The sequence below is a fragment of the Xenopus laevis genome, chromosome 3S, assembly GCF_017654675.1.
Source record: "Xenopus laevis strain J_2021 chromosome 3S, Xenopus_laevis_v10.1, whole genome shotgun sequence".
In the NCBI taxonomy this organism is placed as follows: Eukaryota; Metazoa; Chordata; class Amphibia; order Anura; family Pipidae; genus Xenopus; species Xenopus laevis.
This window is the reverse complement of record NC_054376.1, coordinates 4,503,165-4,521,488: the sequence shown is the minus strand read 5'-3', so window position 1 is coordinate 4,521,488 and position 18,324 is coordinate 4,503,165. Positions and strand designations below refer to the sequence as shown.

Here is an 18,324-nt window from a genome sequence, read left to right as displayed (position 1 = left end):
GATCCTATCTGATCCCCATTGTAAGCAGCAGTCCTGTCCTGCTTTATGGCAGCTGAGATTTTATCTTGCCTCCATCCCGCACTTAAAGCACCAGCACCTTAAAGTAGTCCGGCAAATTCATTGTGACTCAGCTTGTTTAGATTCTCAGAATTCTCATATTCCATTTGATCCCAGGCCACTCCCTGGCCCTTATCTCCCAGTGTGCAGTATTTCTCAGTGTATATCTAGCGGAGCCGCTGTCTCTGTCACACTCTCAGCCCAGCATGTCTCTTACCAAGGACACCCGACTTACCTTACACGATGGAAACACCATGCCAGTTATTGGCCTGGGAACGTTCGCCTCGGCCGATGTAAGTGCCTCTCACTGACAAGGAGATATGAGAATGGATTGGGTGCAGACAGTAGCGTAATTAGATATTACCGGGCCCCACAGCAAGTTATTTTTCAGGCCCCCAAAATGTCTAGAGGTTGACCTGTGTTACCGATATTTATTGAAATTGTATATAAATTAGGGCCTCATGGGGCCCCTATACCTCCTGGGCCCCCCTGCAGCTGCAGAGTCTGCTTCCTCTGTAGTTACGGCCTTGGGTGCAGAGTAAAGGATTATGTTTCCAGCAAGCCAGGTGCAATATAAAGTGCTGTGAGGGTGCAGAAATGTATATTGTGGGATGGTACAGGTGGTATTGAAAAAATTCCAATGGCAGACAGGATTTATGCAACACCTTGAGTGTTTATTGCGGAGTGTAGTGCGAAGGTAGGGTGTGTGAGGACCTGAACTTTTTGTATACAGGTGGTATTGACCTGGCAGCTCCCTTGTGGTGAGGTTTCCTGTGATTCCAGATACCCCAGTCTGACACTGTTTGGTTTTGCAGTCTTTTAGGAGTTAAGTCTTACCCAACAAAGTTAATTACTTCCTACTCTTGCTGCACTTTATCCCCCTAATGCTCATAGAACTGCTGATTCTACTGTTCCAGGATCATATTTGCACCTAGAAAGGCAGCACAGGAATTATTAGGGGTCTGCGCCAGTGTTGGACTGGCCTACAGGGATACCAGGAAAACTCCCGGTGGGCCCAGGTGTCATTGAGGCCTCTTGCTTCTAACAATTTGGCCAAGTTCATGGTCATTCTCTATTTCTTTATGGGATAAATAATGGAAGACTAGAGTATAGTATGTAGAGTATATAGACTAGGAGAATAAAGAGGTTGAGTGAGGAGAGAAAGAGTAATATTTTGGAAATTGGTCCGACGGTCTAAGGTTTCCTGGTGGGCCCCTGGCATCCCAGTCCGACACTGGTCTGGACTAACAAATGTGGGTACATTGGAGTTCATGCAACTGCAGCAGATGCATTAAGAGGGTGTTGTCACCAACTACAAATGATGGTGGCACAAGCCCTGTGCATCTATTGATCACCTTGCGATGGTGCCAGCTCCAGGGTAACCTGGTCTTAACAGGCACTGTCCTGCATTGGGTCAGGTACCCGCGGAATACCCACAATATTATTGGGACTCAGGCGGATTATTCTTCATTTGCCCAGTGTGAGGGTGGCACTTGGGTACCCGATCCTCTGCAGTACAGGTGGCAAATCTACGGGAAACAGCTGAAAATTGAAGTGTCTGAATGGTATAAAACGTGATGTCACTTCCAGTGGGCGCAGCAAAGACTGCGGGAAAATGGGTCTGCGTAAAAATCCATGGGATTGCGAAGGCGGGTAATCAGGTCTGGGTCAGGCTTGGGTAAAGCGGGTATGGGTCAAGTGCGGGTTTTAAAAATCAGACCCGTGCAGGTCTCTAACAGGCACATTAGGACGGTACATCTCCAGAAGTGACGCAACACCCACTCTGAGAATTTCTGATGCAACTGGGCCTGATTTAGTTCAAAATGCAAGCGCAGCGCTGAATCTCTTTGAATGCAATTGGGTGCAATTTTGACAGATGAAACTTGAACCGTGGGCACAGTTACACTGGAATTATGGGGGGGACTCCCTGCATTTCAGGTTTTAAAAATGGTGATTTGTGTTCTACATTGGATACTGCGCTTGCATTTGTAAATGATCCCAACTGGCTATTCCTCCCACTGCAACATGGATGAATGGCCATAGAGGGGTCTCTTATAGACCGAGACTTATTGGACTGACCCGTCTGATTGATATCAATAAGTATCAATCTCAATGAGCCGACGTGCTCCTCGAACAACAGGTCTCCATAGGCATCAAAGTATGTTCTGATCCATAGCCCTCAAACCCACAACCAGATCAGCCTCGATTTGGCCCAGCATGTGGGGTGGCCAATTCGGGCCCATATCCGCAAGTGGGTCTGGCTGTGTATGGCCACTTTTTCAATGGAACAAAGAAGGGCCTAGTAGGAATATAAATGGAGAAAGAAAGCCTCAGATATATGGTCGGATTTTGGGTGTCCTCACTACCAGAACTGTATCAATTCCCCCCCCCCCAAATCTGCCTCAATTTCTTTTCCTGTTCAGAACATGCAGAAAAGCTTACGGGACACACAGAGCATGCCCAGTTGAACCCAAGGCAAGGCCTTTACACATTCTCACATCAGCGGCACAACGTGGCACCCTTCTATCACACTGCACTTCTCTGTTTGCCAAAAAGGGGGAACTTATGATTCTTCTGATTTTCAGGTACCAAAAAGTGATGGAACAGAGGCCACCAAGTTTGCAATTGATCTGGGTTACCGCCACATTGACTGTGCCTATGTCTATGGCAATGAGGTTGAAATTGGTGAGGCCATTCGCTCAAAGATTGCGGACGGCACAGTGAAGAGAGAGGAGATATTCTACACTGGGAAGGTACCATGCAATGCATCAAGCCACATTCACTGATGGGCCCCAGTGGTGCAAACCATACTTAAATCTACACAAATACTGTATATATCACTTTACATTACACTTTGTTTCCAAGTAGGAGTAACCATTCATATGCTGCTATCTGTATCCCTTCCATTTACTGTCCCTTAAACCTGGATTATTATTCTTAGCTTTGGTGCTCATTCTTCTCTCCGGATTTGGTACGTCAAGGGCTGGAGGCATCTCTGAAGGCTCTGCAACTGGATTACCTGGACCTGTTTATAATGCACTGGCCATTCTCACTAAAGGTACAGCACATAAACATCTAATAACTGCAAAACTATTTTGCCGTCACAATCTTGCTATATTGTCTCTATCATATGTCCTGCTATGCTGACTGTGTTTTATCCTGCTGCCTCTTTACTGTCACTATCTTACCCTTAATTTTGTGCCACAGTCTCAAGCTTACCAAATTTTTCCAACCTTCTCATCTGTTACCAACTTGCCTATTGCATTACTATCACATTACTGTAGCCAACTTACTCTACTGTCTCCATCTAGACTTGAAGTCTCCATCATGCCCCCATTGTCTCTCTCTATCATACTACTGTCACCATCTTATCCTACTATTTTCATCTTCCTCTACCATCTCTATTTTATTCTACTGTCTTCATCTTGTCCTACTGTCTCCATCTTGTCCTACTGTCTTCATCTTGTCCTACTGTTTCCATCTTATCCTACGTCTATATCTTGCCTTACTGTCATCATTTTGCCCTATTGTCACCATCTAGACCTGCAGTCTCTATATTGTCCTATTGTCTCCATCTTGTCCTACTGTCCCCATTTGCCTTAATGTCCCACTCTTGTATTACTGTCCCTATGCTGCCCTACTGACTCCATCATACTCCACTCACCACCATCTTACCCTACTGCTTTCATCTTGCTCTACCATCTCTTTTTTATTCTACTGTCTCCATCTTGCCCTACACTGTCACTATCTTGCCTTCTTTTCACAATATGGTATCTAACTTTCCCTACTGTCCCACTCTTGGCCTACTGTCTCCATCCTGCTCTACACTGTCATTATCTTGCCTTCTTATCATATTTTACCGTTTCTAACTTGCCCTGCTGTTCCCCTCTTGCCTTACTGCCCCCTCCTTGCCCTACTATCTTGCCAAGGTGTACCCATCTTGCATTCCTATAATTATATTATTATTATTAATGTAGCCAACTTGCCCTACTGTCTCCATCTTGTCCTAATGTCTCCATCATGTTCTACACTGTCACTATCTTGCCTTCTTATCATATTTTACGGTTTCTAACTTGCTCTACTGTGCCCATATTGTCCTACTGTCCCCCTCTTGCCCTACTGTCTCCATCTTGTCCTAATGTCTCCATCTTGTCCTAATGTCTCCATCTGTACCCATCTTGCATTCCTATCTTCATAATATTATTTTTGTAGCCAACTTGCCCTACTGTCTCTGTCTTTCAACTGTCTTCATCTTGACCTACTCCCTATGACATGCCCTATTGTCTCCATCTAATTTAATTAATTTATTAACAAAAACCTTCTTTGTTGATCAGAATAACTCCTCGGTGCCCTTAAGCTGTCACATGTTTCTTTCAATATCTAATCAAACTCTATTCTCACATGTACCTATTTGCCTCATCAAATAATCATCATGACCAATCAATTGTTGGAGTCATTGAGATATTCCCCTGAAACAAACAAACAAAATGAACAGACTGTGGTACTTACTGTACTGTACTTATTCTCAGTGTGCAGGTTAACTGCAAACAATTGTACCCATTCTTCTTTTGCAGCCAGCAGATACACACAACACTCAGCCCATTGCATTTGATAATGTGGACTTTTGTTTGACATGGGAGGTAGGTGGTGCTAGTTGCATTTTCTGAGAGTTACCAGTATAGTAATATATGTATATATGTTCAGGGAAATTGAGGCTGTGAAAACCCCAATACTGCCCCCAAATGGTGGGCTGAGGATTGACAAGAGTATGAGGTGCTGAGCACAGCCTGAACATGATAGTTACCTTAATAAATTCTGCCAGATCTTTATCATACTCACTGTTTGTCATAGTGTTTGTACCCCAACAATGCACGGGGTTCACTGTCTCCCTTTCTCCTGGCAGGCGCTAGAGCGGTGCAAAGACGCAGGGCTGGTAAAGTCTATTGGGGTGTCCAACTTTAATCGCAGGCAGCTGGAGCGGCTCCTCAGCAAGCCAGGGCTTAAATATAAACCTGTCTGCAACCAGGTATTCAACCATCACCAACTGCCACATTTAATCTACTCAACTCCGGCCCAGTCCTGCCTCCTGTGCTGATGTCAGAAATGGGCAGGTTGGTCGGTATATAAGTACTTACTGGTGCTTCTCGTTGGGAGAGGGTGGATTATGGTCAGTGGGGGCTGACAGTTTGTTGATATATGCACTTGTGGACCCACCTACCAGATGGGATTGGTTGGCATCCTACAATGCAAAGTACTAAGTGTCATCTACTCTCCTGCCCAACCTGGAAAAACATCCAGCCTGGGGGCAAAATTTGCTGTCATTGTGATTTTTGGTCTTGGAAATTGCAGGTGGAGTACCACGTGTACCTAAATCAAAGCAAACTCCTGGAATACTGCAAGTCCAAGGATATCGTTCTGGTGGCCTACTGTGTCCTAGGCTCGTCCAGAGACAAGGACTGGTGAGAAAGTAATGTAGCAATGTGACAAGCAAGATCTGTCATAGACTGCAATGATATAAACTGCCAAGAACATGTACAAGCCTGAAAGTTACTGCATGCATCACAGGAGAATCTAAACTGCTAGTTTAGGGGGCTGTTCCTGCTGAAATGTGCTTAGTACAGGAGAAATACCTATTCTGGCTACATTTATGTCATCGCTCTAATCAACCTTAGGTTCAGATCACATGGTGGACCATTTCATACCATGTGAAGGGAGGTCCGCATCAATGGTCGATGCTCTCCTCACCCAATGGAATTTTCCAGGTTTCCCATCAATTACTGACCAAGCCCATGGACATGAATGCTGTTATTTTATTTACACTGGCCAACGTTGCCAACTTTGTCAGCAGTGACTCTCTCTGGATTCCTCAACCAGTACCCACTTTTTTTTATGCCCCACTGCTTTGTAAGATGTTCATTTAGTAATTCATCCTTTCACACTTTCAGGGTGGATCCTAGCTCCCCGGTCCTGTTAGAAGACCCAGTACTCAGGAGCGTGGCTGGCAAATACAATCGATCTCCTGCAGAGGTGGCCATGCGCTTCATCCTTCAGAAGGGAGTGGTGGTATTGGCCAAGAGCTTCAACCCAGCTCGCCTGAAACAGAACCTGGGGGTAACAACAAGAGGTGGTAGTGGAGGTGGTGGTGGTGGTGGGGGGGGGGGTAGTGCTGACTATCTTTAACACAAGGAATCTGAAAACATCTTGCTTTTTACCTTTATGTGTTGCTTCTGTAGGTATTTGACTTTGAGCTGAATCCTGAAGACATGGACACGCTTGATGGACTCAATAGGAACCTCCGCTATGCAAAATTAACAGTGTAAGCTGATTATTAGTGTCAGGAAAGGGGGCTGATCCCTTCATATACATGTAACAGTGCAGGTACTAGTAGATCACAATTTACTAAATATACAGGTTACATCGCCTACACTAGTAGTAGGCAGGTTGGAAGGAAATCTGTTGGACCAGTAGTTTTGGCCAAGTGCAACACTTTTTGGTGGAAACATCAGCTTGCCCCCAGTTGCCCCACTTTCCTCCTCCAGTGGTTGTGTTGTCTTTCGTTTATATATACTGCCCCAACACCCCCTGTGACATCAGCAATGGGCCCAAATTGTTAACATGGACACCGCTATTTTATATATTATGAAAGGGTTGGAAAACAGGGTGGCTTGATCCAGGTGCCACATAATAAAAATCTTCAGTATTACATGGGCCATTCTGCCAAACCGAGACTCCAGCTTACTGGCCGTTATATGGAACCCCACCTGATCCCACCACTCTCTGGCCAAAAATCAACGATATACAGTATTTATCAGGCAGGCTTGAAAATACCAACAGGTCTTCCTAGGCCCCCATTAGGTCCCATTGTTGGCCCACGAGACCAATGAATGGATCCGTCAGTCTGACCCAGCACGTTGGTTGCCAACCTCACCAAGCGAGTAGATCATTTTGTAAATGCTTTACACAACACTGGAGATATTTTTTAATCTTTGGAGTCCCTATATTTTCCATACACTATCCAGATGCAGATGGACTACAACTCCCAGAATGCTGGAGCAAGAAGGAAGCTGGGATGAAATAGCGTTAGGGTTAGGAACTGTATTCAAGAACCCTAGATATTGATTCTGAAAGCAGCACTTTAAAATAAAAACATTAACAAATCCTCCAGGGCCAGTGGAACAGTTGATGTAAAAGTGGCCTCGCAATAAAAAAAGGTTATTAAATTCTCTCTATGAACCCAAAAACAGCACTATGTCTGCTAACCTGAAGTTTGATTCCAGTGTAATAATTACAATCGACAATTGCCCGGTTCTCTCCCTATGATAATTGACACAGTGCTAGCAGGGATCAATCTCATTGGAGGTTCCTTTTGAATCTATAATTTGTTTTTTAATTGCCAACTTCGGAGAGCTAAGGGGTTGCAATAGAATCCATTTTTATTGGAAGGTGTTCTCTCCTCAAACCTGACTGATCTCTTTCTGGCTGACTTTCACCCTTAAATGCTTATTGGTTTTTTTTTAGCCTTTCTCACCCTAAGCATGATGGTTTTTCTGGACTAAAGACTGTGGTTTAACATATATTTTTCAGAATGAAACAGCACCCAGAATATCCATTTCATGACGAGTATTGAGGAGGACGGATTCGGCCTTGAGACTTGAGTAGCCTCTCGAGAGTTGAGGAAGACCTGACCTAAGGCCATGGCAAAGTTCTTAGAAAGTTATCACAGATCATTTTATCCGTTGAAAATCAGTTCGATGTTCTGGGTGAAGAATCATATTCATTAAACCAGGCCTTTGGGAATGGCTTGATACAAAGAGAAGGAATGTTCTGGGCGCAATGCTCTGTGCAGTTTGGAGGGATAAACAAAGCTTTTCCCAATCCGTTGGTTTAAATAGCAACAAATAATTTCAGATATTTGAACAAGGGGCCCATAGAGGGAAACAATGGAATGTCCATGTGTGCAGCCAAATACATTCCCCCCCCCCGGGGTATCTGTTAAACAGACATGGCTTTTATTTTATTCAGGTCCGTGTTACATAATGATTATCCCAGCTCTAAAGAGATTTAGGGACAGTAACAGAACAAGGAGTTCCCGGCCCCCCCATCCCACCCTCCCTCCAGAAGGACACTTCAGGCACAGTCCAGACTGGGCACACTCTGATCCCCATCCTCCCACCGCTTCCTGTTCCGCCCACTTCCTGTCCTGCCTCTGCCCCACCCACATCCTGCTTCTGCCCACCCACTCTGCTCACTCCGGCCCGACACGTTTAATGTTAATATGTAACCTCAACCTACAGTCTTCACTAGGATTCTTTGCTATGTTGGAAAGTAGGAGGCAGAAGGTGCAATCTAACCATATTTACCCCTCAATCATTCAGACCTGGGGCAAATGAATCTTCTCTTCGCTCAATCCCCAACCATTATACCCATCGCTTTTAGTCTTTGGAGCAAAATAACTAAGCTGAGAGTCACCCAAATGAAAAATAGCCACATACTCATCCGGTGGTACAGTTATGAGGAGCTTCTTAGTAGCATTGGAGAAGCTCTTAAGAATATTGCCCCCATAACCCCCTGAGCTCACTGTCTCTTAGCTTTGAATGATTGAATTGGAAGGGTCTCATAAGTGATGTTTATTGTTATCCTGTTTGGTCATTGGCTTGAAGCCTATGTCTTCATGCTACACAATGTCCTCAGGGGAAGAAGCCAAGGAGTCTTCTACTTCTCCTGTTGGCTTTTGAGCCTGCCACTTTGGTCAAATCTCTATTGTTTTTAAGTTGTCCCTTCTGTAAGACCTTAATAATACAAGATTCTAAACATTTTCATCCTTCGGATCTTTAATTCATCCTCAAAACTTTGGACATTCTAAAAATGTCCCTCTTTATCCAGTTCTGAGAATCTCGGACACTGTGAATGTTTCAAGATGATTCAAATGATGACTTGAGAAGCGCAATATGCTGTTAGTGCCTCTTTTCTATAAATGTCTGTTACAAGATCATCGTTTCTCTTCTACTAAGTTGGATCTAAATACTGGACCTCCTTAGTATAAAATTAAGGCTATTTTAGGAGTTGCCTCCTTTCCACTCATTAAACAGACCACCTTTGTATCTGTGCATCCATCAGCTTTTAATGAAATCTTTATGGGTCACAATACTAAATTCTCACCCAACTCCAGTGTGGGACTGGCCTACCAGAGTACCAAGAAAACTCCCAGTCAACCCAGGTGTTGGTAAGTCCTCCTGTTTCTAACCATTTTGGCTTATTTCATGGTCATTCCCTATTCGTGTATGGGAACATAGAGGCTAAATATCGACGGATACAGTATAGTATGTAAAGAGATTTGAATAATAAAGAAGTTGAATGAAGAGAGGAGAATATGGCCTTGATTTGGAATATGTTTGACCTCAGAGAGGCACTGATTTCCCAGGAAGTTCAGGGGTGGGGGGAGCATTTGCTACAATTCGTAGAAACTGAGGTCTGGGGTTAGGAAGGAAGGAAAGCTTGATCTGAGAATGAGCCAACATTCCACCAAAAGTGCCAAGCCAACTAATCACAAGACAGCATCATCATTCTGAGACTTTCCAGAAACATCTGTTTTTATTCTTACTTCACAAACACAAATCACTGCAGTTTATAGGGAAAATATTGAAGTAAACTGCCAGTTTCTGCCAGGTTTCCCGGGAGAAAAGACTTGTATCTGTTAATACTCATCAGTAAATGGGTATTTAGGGTGGTCCGCGAATCTGAAGAAACAACAATATGACATTTAGAGCAGGATATGATCATTTCCAACAAGGGTAATTCAAAATGGTTATAGATGGCTTCTACATGAGGTGTTCTGGGTACCAATGAAGAACTACTTACCCCAAACTAGTACCCCCAATGGACTAGAATGAGCTTCACTATGTAGAGCCATGGTTGCACCTTCTTTTGTGTTAGATCAAAAGCCTTGAGCCCTTGATATTACAGGCCATGCCAACATGTTTCATGTCCAATGCCATGTTTCCAATAACTTCTTGAATCATTAGCCGTCTCTTAAAGCAGGCACCATTTGGGAGACGTGTGGCTGGATTTAGAACAGCTTAGTGCTCTTGAGGTGGGGGGGAATTTAGAAGAGAACCTGTGGTCAGCATTATTCTTGGTAGGAGTGGTCTTCACCAAGGCTGTTGATTGACCTTTGCTTCACTTTCCACCAGTGAAATCTAAGGCAGGTTCTAACATTGACCAGGATCAGACTGGCCTACCAGAATATCTCCTGATTGTCCCCAGCAATTCTTTCCTATTTCCACCACAGGTCACCCATTATATTCAGCACTGTCTACATCAATTCTTGTGAGAGTGGGTCTTAGTGGGCTCTAAGAGGCTTAGTTCAACGCTGATTTTAACCCCATCCATTTCTGTCAATGACTCGGGTTAGAATTTACATTTTCACAAATGTTAAATTGTTTCCCTTTTAAACTGAATAGAACTTCTTCACCCAAGATTCCCTAAAGCGTAAAATAACACAAACTACCGGTGAATTACCAGAAGCAAAATCTGCAGATTTCAGGAAGAAAGTTACGAATACATACTGCTTTAAATCCACATAGCGCACGTCTTTATTGACTCCATTAAGGGTTTCCATTTCTTCAGCATTTAATTGGAAATCAAAAAGCTAAAATAAAAAAAGAAAGGGTGAACCATGTCTTTTCTTTATTATTTTTACTATTTAAAAATATAATACAGCCCATATAGCTAGGGTTTACTATAAATTTTTCTATTATAACATCGAATGAATGGGAAATATTATTCCTTATAATACATGAGTGATACTCAGATTTCCCTGTATAACTCAGCCTGCAGCCTTGTGTCTTTATATGGTCACAGAACAACCCCTCAGTGACTTCTAATATCCTTACCATTTACAGTAGGGGGTACATTATCCCTTATAATACATGAGTGATACTCAGAGTTCCCTGTATAACTCAGCCTGCAGCCTTGTGCCTTTATATGGTCACAGAACAACCCCTCAGTGACTTCTAATATCCTTATCATTTACAGTAGGGGGTACATTATCCCTTATAATACATGAGTGATACTCAGAGTTCCCTGTATAACTCAGCCTGCAGCCTTGTGCCTTTATATGGTCACAGAACAACCCCTCAGTGACTTCTAATATCCTTATCATTTACAGTAGGGGGCACATTATCCCTTATAATACATGAGTGATACTCAGAGTTCCCTGTATAACTCAGCCTGCAGCCTTGTGACTTTATATGGTCACAGAACAACCCCTCAGTGACTTCTAATATCCTTATCATTTACAGTAGGGGGTACATTATCCTGTATAATACATGAGTGATACTCAGAGTTCCCTGTATAACTCAGCCTGCAGCCTTGTGTCTTTATATGGTCACAGAACAACCCCTCAGTGACTTCTAATATCCTTATCATTTACAGAAGGGGGTACATTATCCCTTATAATACATGAGTGATACTCAGAGTTCCCTGTATAACTCAGCCTGCAGCCTTGTGCCTTTATATGGTCACAGAACAACCCCTTAGTGACTTCTAATATCCTTATCATTTACAGTAGGGGGTACATTATCCCTTATAATACATGAGTGATACTCAGAGTTCCTTGTATAACTCAGCCTGCAGCCTTGTGCCTTTATATGGTCACAGAACAACCCCTCAGTGACTTCTAATATCCTCATCATTTACAGTAGGAGGTACATTATCCCTCCAGTGGCACAGCAATTCCAGACCATTGCCAAGACACCTTAGAGATCCAAGGAACTCAAGGCCCAAGGCCATGGTAATTGAGGTCTAAAGATACACCAGAGTGTCCCCTAACCTTCTTTTCAAGCTCTGATACCTGGAAGTTCTGCTGGATCCTGGCAGGGGTAAAGCTCTTTGCAAGGACTACGACTCCTCGCTGGAGCAGGTACCGCATTGCTACCTGAGCGGGGGTCCGATTGTGCTTCTTAGCGACTGCATTCAACACGGGGTCTTCCAGGAGCACAGGAGAATTCTGATCTATCCTGAAACATAAACCAAGGAATTCATAAGATGGATTTTCCTTTTTCATTATATTTTTTAATAAAAATTTCAAACCCTATCAGTTGATTTTAGCTTCTCCACTTTCTCTTACCAGTTCTCATCCCTGCTGGACCCCAATACGCTGTATCCCACCAGCACAATGTCCTTGGACTTGCAGAACGCCAGCAGTTTGCTCTGGTTCAGGAAGATGTGACATTCCACCTGCAGTTGGAAGAGAAAATATTTTGGTTTCAACTGGTCTTCATAGAGGAAGAACCTCGCATTGGGCGGCACTTCAGACCCAGTATTGGGTCTTCTGCATTAGTTAGAGCACATCAACAAGGCGTGTGAATATGTTAAAGGCTTCTGTTCCTTCAAAATAGATGTTCTTAAGGGAACAAAAATAGATGGAAAGATAGATAACAGCATGTAAAGAAAAGAAATTAGGAGAATAAAGAGATTGAGTGAGGACAGGAGAATAAAACATTTGAAGAGCGGTTTATGGTCTACAGATTTCTGATAGACCCTGGTCAACCCAGTCCAACAATGGAATCTATATTGCATTACCTGATTACAGACAGGTTTATACTTTAGTCCAGGCATGCTGAGGATCCACTCCAGCTGTCGCTTGTTAAAGTTGGAGACTCCAATGGATTTGACCAACCCTGTGTCTTTCACTGCTTCCATAGCCTAAACAATAACACACAGCCATCAACACAGACATCTTCTCAATTTCACATGAATCAGTATCCTAGTTTCTGAGTCGCTGCACACTGGAGAAATCAAAGACACCCAGCAGTCCAACCAGAACAAAAGTTCCACTCAGTGTCGGACTGTGATGCTAGGGGCCCACCAGAAAACCTTAGACCATGGACTCACTTTCCAAACTATTATTCCTCCTCTCCTCACTCAACCTCTTTATTATCCTAGTCTTCTTCTTCTTCTACTTCATATATTCTTCCATTATTAAGCTTTTGTTTCCCATAAAGAAATAGGGAATGACCATAGAATATGCTAAATGGTTAGAAGCAAGAGGGCCCACTGACACCTGGGCCCACCAGGAGTTTTTCTTGTATCCCGGTGGTCCAGTCCGACACGGGTTCCACTCACAAGTTGCCCAGCCAACAACTGCCGACTAAAGCTTAAGAGTTGCAGGATGGTTATTCCTTCAATATATTGGCTGGAAAAGAAAGGACCTACTAAAGAAGACTGGTCTTACCAAACAGCTTTAGGGTTGACATCAACAGAAACAGCTTCTCAGTCGCCAAGCCTACCTTCCATGTATCTCGAAGGTCTGTGTTATGATAAAGAAATTTTCCATTTTCATCCACTGGAAAGGGATCATCTCCAGGCTTAAAAGTGAAAATATAGATCTTAGAATTAGGGTTTTGTGATGGGTCTCATACTAAATGTTTATCCACTTAATTCCCAGCTTGTGGGTATTTGGTTACTGTGGACTATCAATAATGTGCTACGAGGACAATAATTGAAACATCTTAATCATCTGTACAATGTAAGAAGGAGAGATCTGGACCATTTATGGCAGAACCTGGTGGCATCATAGTTTGGCCACCAAGTTTCCCAAGCTCTGGTCCATGGCTGGAACTAGTGGTTGGAAGTAGAGGCCTAGGGTGCAAAGCTTGGGGGGCTCCAGGCATGTACTGTCCCTGTTGCCTACCCCTAGTCTGGCTGAGCAAGTCCGGAGCCTGGCCACGCATAGGGGTTGGGGGCAACACTACCGCCTGGGTTGCCTGGCTGGCCTAGCCAGGCTCTGCTCTGGTCCCACCAGGAGATGATCTTGGAGGTTTCAATTTTTAACTGGGAGGCATCTAATAACTTTTGAGGGTGTTTTTATAGGAGTGAGACCCTACGGTGTTGTAGCCTGAGACCTAGATGGGGACACAAAAGTTGGGTTAGGGTTCTGTTGCAGATTTATTAAGATATAAAAAGTTAGAAGAGCAGGACAACTTTGCTCAAGAAAAGCTTAATATGTTGTTGTAGGAGGATATTTCTAAAAGGTGGCCCAGACTAGAACATTTTCCTTTTTAACATTGGTTTAACATCAGATACAAAAGTCATTGGCATTAGGCTTTATCTCTTAGAACAAACAAAAATAGACCAACCTTGAACTCTATTGGTATGTGGATGATAAAGAGGTCCATGTAGTCCAAATGAAGATCTTTCAGAGATTTCTCAAGCCCTTGGCGGACCATCTCAGGAGTGTGGAAATTGCTCCATAGCTGATGAAAGGGAGCATGAAACGAGTAAGGTATTTACATACAAAATGTCATTCTGACAAAGACTAGCCCAAAAGGGACAGAGGTCTTGCATTGATGGTGCATTGATCTAGTGGTTCTTCAGTTTTCCACCTACAGAGACATCCCATAAGAGCATCCTTAGGTACAATATATTCTGGTTACCTTCCCGGTGTAAAACAAATCCTCTCTCTTCACTGTACCATCAGCAATCTTCATCCTAATGGCCCGTCCAACCTCCACTTCATTCTGATACATAAACGCAGAGTCAATATGGCGGTATCCAACATCTATGGCCGTCTTTGTGCTCTCCTCTGCCAGGCTCTTGGGGACCTGATTATACGAAAACATTGTAACTCAAGTACAAATCGGAATATTCACTCAAGCTTAAATCCAAGGGGCAGATTCACTAAAGGACGAAGTGGCTAACGTTAGCGCTGCTAAGCGTCAATTTGCTAGCGAAAGAGACCGTCACTAACGTTCGTTCGCACTCTATCGCTAGGCAACTTTTTGCTCTGTCGAAAGGTCATTACTCTGCAAATTCAGTAAAGTGCGGATTTTACTGAACGTTACCGCTTTCGCCAGCGTTCAGACGAGGCGAGATGCTTGAAATAAGCGAGATCTTCCTCAATCTTCTGTCACTTACATCACATCCTGTGTGCCGAAAATGCATTAAAGTTACGAAAACGCTGGCGACTTTACCTTTTTTGAGGCGGGATTGCCGGCAAAAGTCCTAACTTTTACTTTTTTTGGGTAACCGGTTTTCTCCAGACATTTCACAACATATGGAACATTAATTTTACAGTGAGCTCTTGTGTAGGGCATTATTAGGGATGCACCGGATCCAGGATTCGGTTCGGGATTCGTCCTTTTTCAGCAGGATTTGGATTCGGTCGATTCCTTCTGCCCGGCCGAACCGAATCCTGATTTGCATATGTAAATTAGGGGTGGGGAGTGATGCATGCATGACTTTTTGTCACAAAACAAGGAAATAAAAAAAAGTTTTCTCCTTCCCACCCCTAATTTGCATATGCACATCAGGATTCGGATTGATATTTGGCCAAATATTTTGCAAAGGATTCGGGGATTCGGCCGAATCCAAAACAGTGGATTCAGTGCATCCATAGGCATTATATTAACTCTCTTGTCTTAATTAAGGTTTCCTGGTAATAAAAAGTGATAACTTCAAGCATTTGCACCATTTATAATAAAGACGTCCACAAAACTTTAATATTACCCGCCGTATGCAGATTGACCTAAGCACAAGATCACTAGCTAATTTTCGTTAGGCACAACTGAACGCTAGCGCATCTTCGCTATGAAATGCTCGCACTGCCGAAGTAACGGTAGCGAAAAGTCGCCAGCGTTCGGTGCCCAGGGCGCAACTTCGCATATTAGCGTAGTGGTAACGGATTTGCGCCTGGCGAAGTGGTGTGACGTGTGTGAAACCGTCGCTGGCAACAATTCGCCCTTTAGTGAATCTGCCCCCAAATGAGGACCTAGGAAGGGTGGTGCCAATCACCATGTTTGGTTACCCACAATGCAGTGTGTGTTTTTTATATTTAAACAGCCAGACACAGTGGTTTAACTATTAAGGAAACAGACCCTGTTTTTAGATGAACTCTGCAGACTGAACTGATGTAGGGCTCCTACACACGGACGGTTTTACCTGCGCTGCGCTTTCTTTCGTTCAGCCGCAGGGGAGCGCAGGAGTAGAAGCACTCAATTATACCCAAGGGGGCTGTACTCACACAGACGCATGTAAGCGCCGAACGCAGGTAAAATGCAACATGCTGCGTCCCACCTGCGTTTGGTGCATTACATGCGTCTGTGTGAGTACAGCCCCCTTGGGTATAATTGAGTGCTTCTACTCCTGCGCTCCCCTGCGGCTGAACGGAAGAAATCGCAACACAGGGGAGCGCAGGTAAAACCGCCCGTGTGTAGGAGCCCTAACATGCAGCCATGCATCTAACTGAATTACCAACCAACCATGCAGGGGTGGCTCTAATCCTATCTAAACGCCTGTAGATCATTTAATCCAAACTCCAGACGCTTGTCCATTTAATCTAATATTAATCCATGCAACTGAAATAGGGTTGCACTTGACTCCTTTTAAACCAGACGGGTGCTAAATCTGCACACGGGGTGCTTAAAGGAGTGGTTCGCCTTTAAGTTAACGTTTAGTATGTTGTAGAATGGCTAATTCTAAGCAACTTTTGAATTGGTCTTTATTTATTTTTTTTAATTACTTGCCATTGACCCATCTCAAAAACAAATGCTCTGTAAGGCTACACATTTATTGTTACTTTTTATTACTCATCTTTCTATTCAGGCCTCTCCTATTCATATCCCAATCTCTTAATCAAATCAATGATTGGTTGCTAGGGGAATTTGGGCCATAGCAACCGGACTGCTGGAATTGCAAACTGGAGAGCTGCTGAATAAAAAGCTAAATAAGTCAAAAACCACATATAATAAAAAATGAAAACCAATTACAAATTGTCTCAGTATATCCCTCTCTACTTCCTACTAAAAGTTAATTTAAAGGTGAACAACCCCTTTAACAAGCCATTACTTCCGATGCATGCTGCAGACTGCACTGGCTTCACTGCTAAGTTGCCATTCATAATTTACTATGTCTAGATTTAAAGGGGTCATGCAACAACCCTAGACATGTCTAGTAATGCAATGCCCCCCAAAGACCCTTCTAGTACCCTGCACTCACCATCTGTGGGGCGTAGGTGCCATAGCCAATCACTGGCATTTTGTTTCCATCATTGAGCGGAACGTAGGAGTCTTTGTGCAGCGCCATGGCCAGTGTGAGTGATCAGATCCTTCCTCGACTCTATATAAAGCTGCAAATTCCTAGCATGGGATATAAATATATATTTTTACAGCACCGCCTTATTGACCCTTTCATTACCCTCAGCCGCACCCTGATGGGCTTCTGTTCCCAAACTCTAATCCAGCCCTGGAGGAAGCTTTGTCCTTATCATCAATCTCTTGCACCAAATGACCCTTTTTTATCCTTGATTTCTGTATCATCTGGTCTGAGATTGTCTCTAAGTTGGACAAACTTCTGCACTTATTCTCTGGAGTGTAACGAAGTGCAGTGTAAATATAACTAAGGAAAGTCTCTTCTACACGTGATACAGATATTTCTTGTTTGAGCAGCAAAGTCACAGCGAGAACAGTAACTGCCTTTATAAATCTTGTGCTTGTTCTTCATGTTACCCCAATGTTTCTATATATCTGTAACCTTGTTATGAGCTAAGGGGGCCCAGTCTGTAGGCCAGTTAGGGGGAGATTTGGGGTGAGTGCTTATTTGTACCCTGGAACTATAGCAGGGTGACTGTTACCCCAATGTTTCTATATATCTGTAACCTTGTTATGAGCTAAGGGGGCCCAGTCTGTAGGCCAGTTAGGGGGAGATTTGGGGTGAGTGCTTATTTGTACCCTGGAACTATAGCAGGGTGACTGTTACCCCAATGTTTCTATATATCTGTAACCTTGTTATGAGCTAAGGGGCCCCAGTCTGAAGGCCAGTTAGGGGGAGATTTGGGGTGAGTGCTTATTTGTACCCTGGGTACCCCTGGAACTATAGCAGGGTGACTGTTACCCCAATGTTTCTATATATCTGTAACCTTGTTATGAGCTAAGGGGGCCCAGTCTGAAGGTCAGTTAGGGGGAGATTTGGGGTGAGTGCTTATTTGTGCCCTGGGTACCCCTGGAACTATAGCAGGGTGACACCCCAATGTTTCTATATATCTGTAACCTTGTTATGAGCTAAGGGGGCCCAGTCTGAAGGTCAGTTAGGGGGAGATTTGGGGTGAGTGCTTATTTGTACCCTGGGTACCCCTGGAACTATAGCAGGGTGACACCCCAATGTTTCTATATATCTGTAACCTTGTTATTAGCTAAATCTGCTCAGTAGAGGAACACCCTAACACAACAATGATTAAGGTTCTGCTGGTACTTAATATCAGTTTATATATTA

General features: G+C 43.6%; 2 protein-coding genes across 4 annotated transcripts; one reads left to right on the top strand and one right to left on the bottom strand.

Annotated features, from left to right (window-relative positions):
• The first annotated feature begins 245 nt into the window (after positions 1 to 245).
• On the top strand, positions 246 to 9,416 carry akr1c4.S (aldo-keto reductase family 1, member C4 S homeolog). Of its 2 annotated transcripts, none has more exons than XR_005966532.1 (9): positions 246 to 350; positions 2,643 to 2,810; positions 2,999 to 3,115; positions 4,632 to 4,697; positions 4,961 to 5,083; positions 5,407 to 5,516; positions 6,003 to 6,181; positions 6,291 to 6,373; positions 7,642 to 7,658. XR_005966532.1 is itself a non-coding variant. In XM_018254795.2 (9 exons), the coding sequence occupies exons 1-9, from the start codon at positions 264 to 266 to the stop codon at positions 7,682 to 7,684; spliced, it is 963 nt and encodes a 320-aa protein (XP_018110284.1). In that variant the 5' UTR covers positions 246 to 263; the 3' UTR covers positions 7,685 to 9,416. The 2 variants fall into 2 exon arrangements, 1 of the variants encoding a protein (XP_018110284.1); XM_018254795.2 differs by having other exon boundaries at positions 6,003 to 6,168; positions 7,642 to 9,416.
• A 204-nt stretch (positions 9,417 to 9,620) lies between these two features.
• Positions 9,621 to 17,590, bottom strand: akr1c2.S (aldo-keto reductase family 1, member C2 S homeolog). Of its 2 annotated transcripts, NM_001096846.1 has the most exon segments (9): positions 9,621 to 9,794; positions 10,623 to 10,705; positions 11,909 to 12,074; positions 12,185 to 12,294; positions 12,640 to 12,762; positions 13,347 to 13,424; positions 14,196 to 14,312; positions 14,493 to 14,660; positions 17,053 to 17,165. In NM_001096846.1, coding segments are annotated over 9 exon segments (975 nt in total). In that variant the 5' UTR covers positions 17,140 to 17,165; the 3' UTR covers positions 9,621 to 9,751.
• Positions 17,591 to 18,324: the final 734 nt, after the last annotated feature.

Excerpts from the sequence above, each read along its gene's own strand:
- akr1c2.S (XM_018254477.2), bottom strand. The coding sequence starts at position 17,139 with ATGGCGCTGCACAAAGACTCCTACGTTCCGCTCAATGATGGAAACAAA. Across the intron at positions 14,661-17,052 it reads GCACCTACGCCCCACAGATG|GTCCCCAAGAGCCTGGCAGA; the intron begins GTGAGTGCAGGG and ends TCGTATAATCAG. Across the intron at positions 10,706-11,908 it reads GGATCCAGCAGAACTTCCAG|CTTTTTGATTTCCAATTAAA; the intron begins GTATCAGAGCTT and ends TTTTTATTTTAG.
- akr1c4.S (XM_018254795.2), top strand. The coding sequence starts at position 264 with ATGTCTCTTACCAAGGACACCCGACTTACCTTACACGATGGAAACACC. Across the intron at positions 2,811-2,998 it reads AGATATTCTACACTGGGAAG|CTTTGGTGCTCATTCTTCTC; the intron begins GTACCATGCAAT and ends TATTATTCTTAG. Across the intron at positions 6,374-7,641 it reads CGCTATGCAAAATTAACAGT|AATGAAACAGCACCCAGAAT; the intron begins GTAAGCTGATTA and ends TATATTTTTCAG.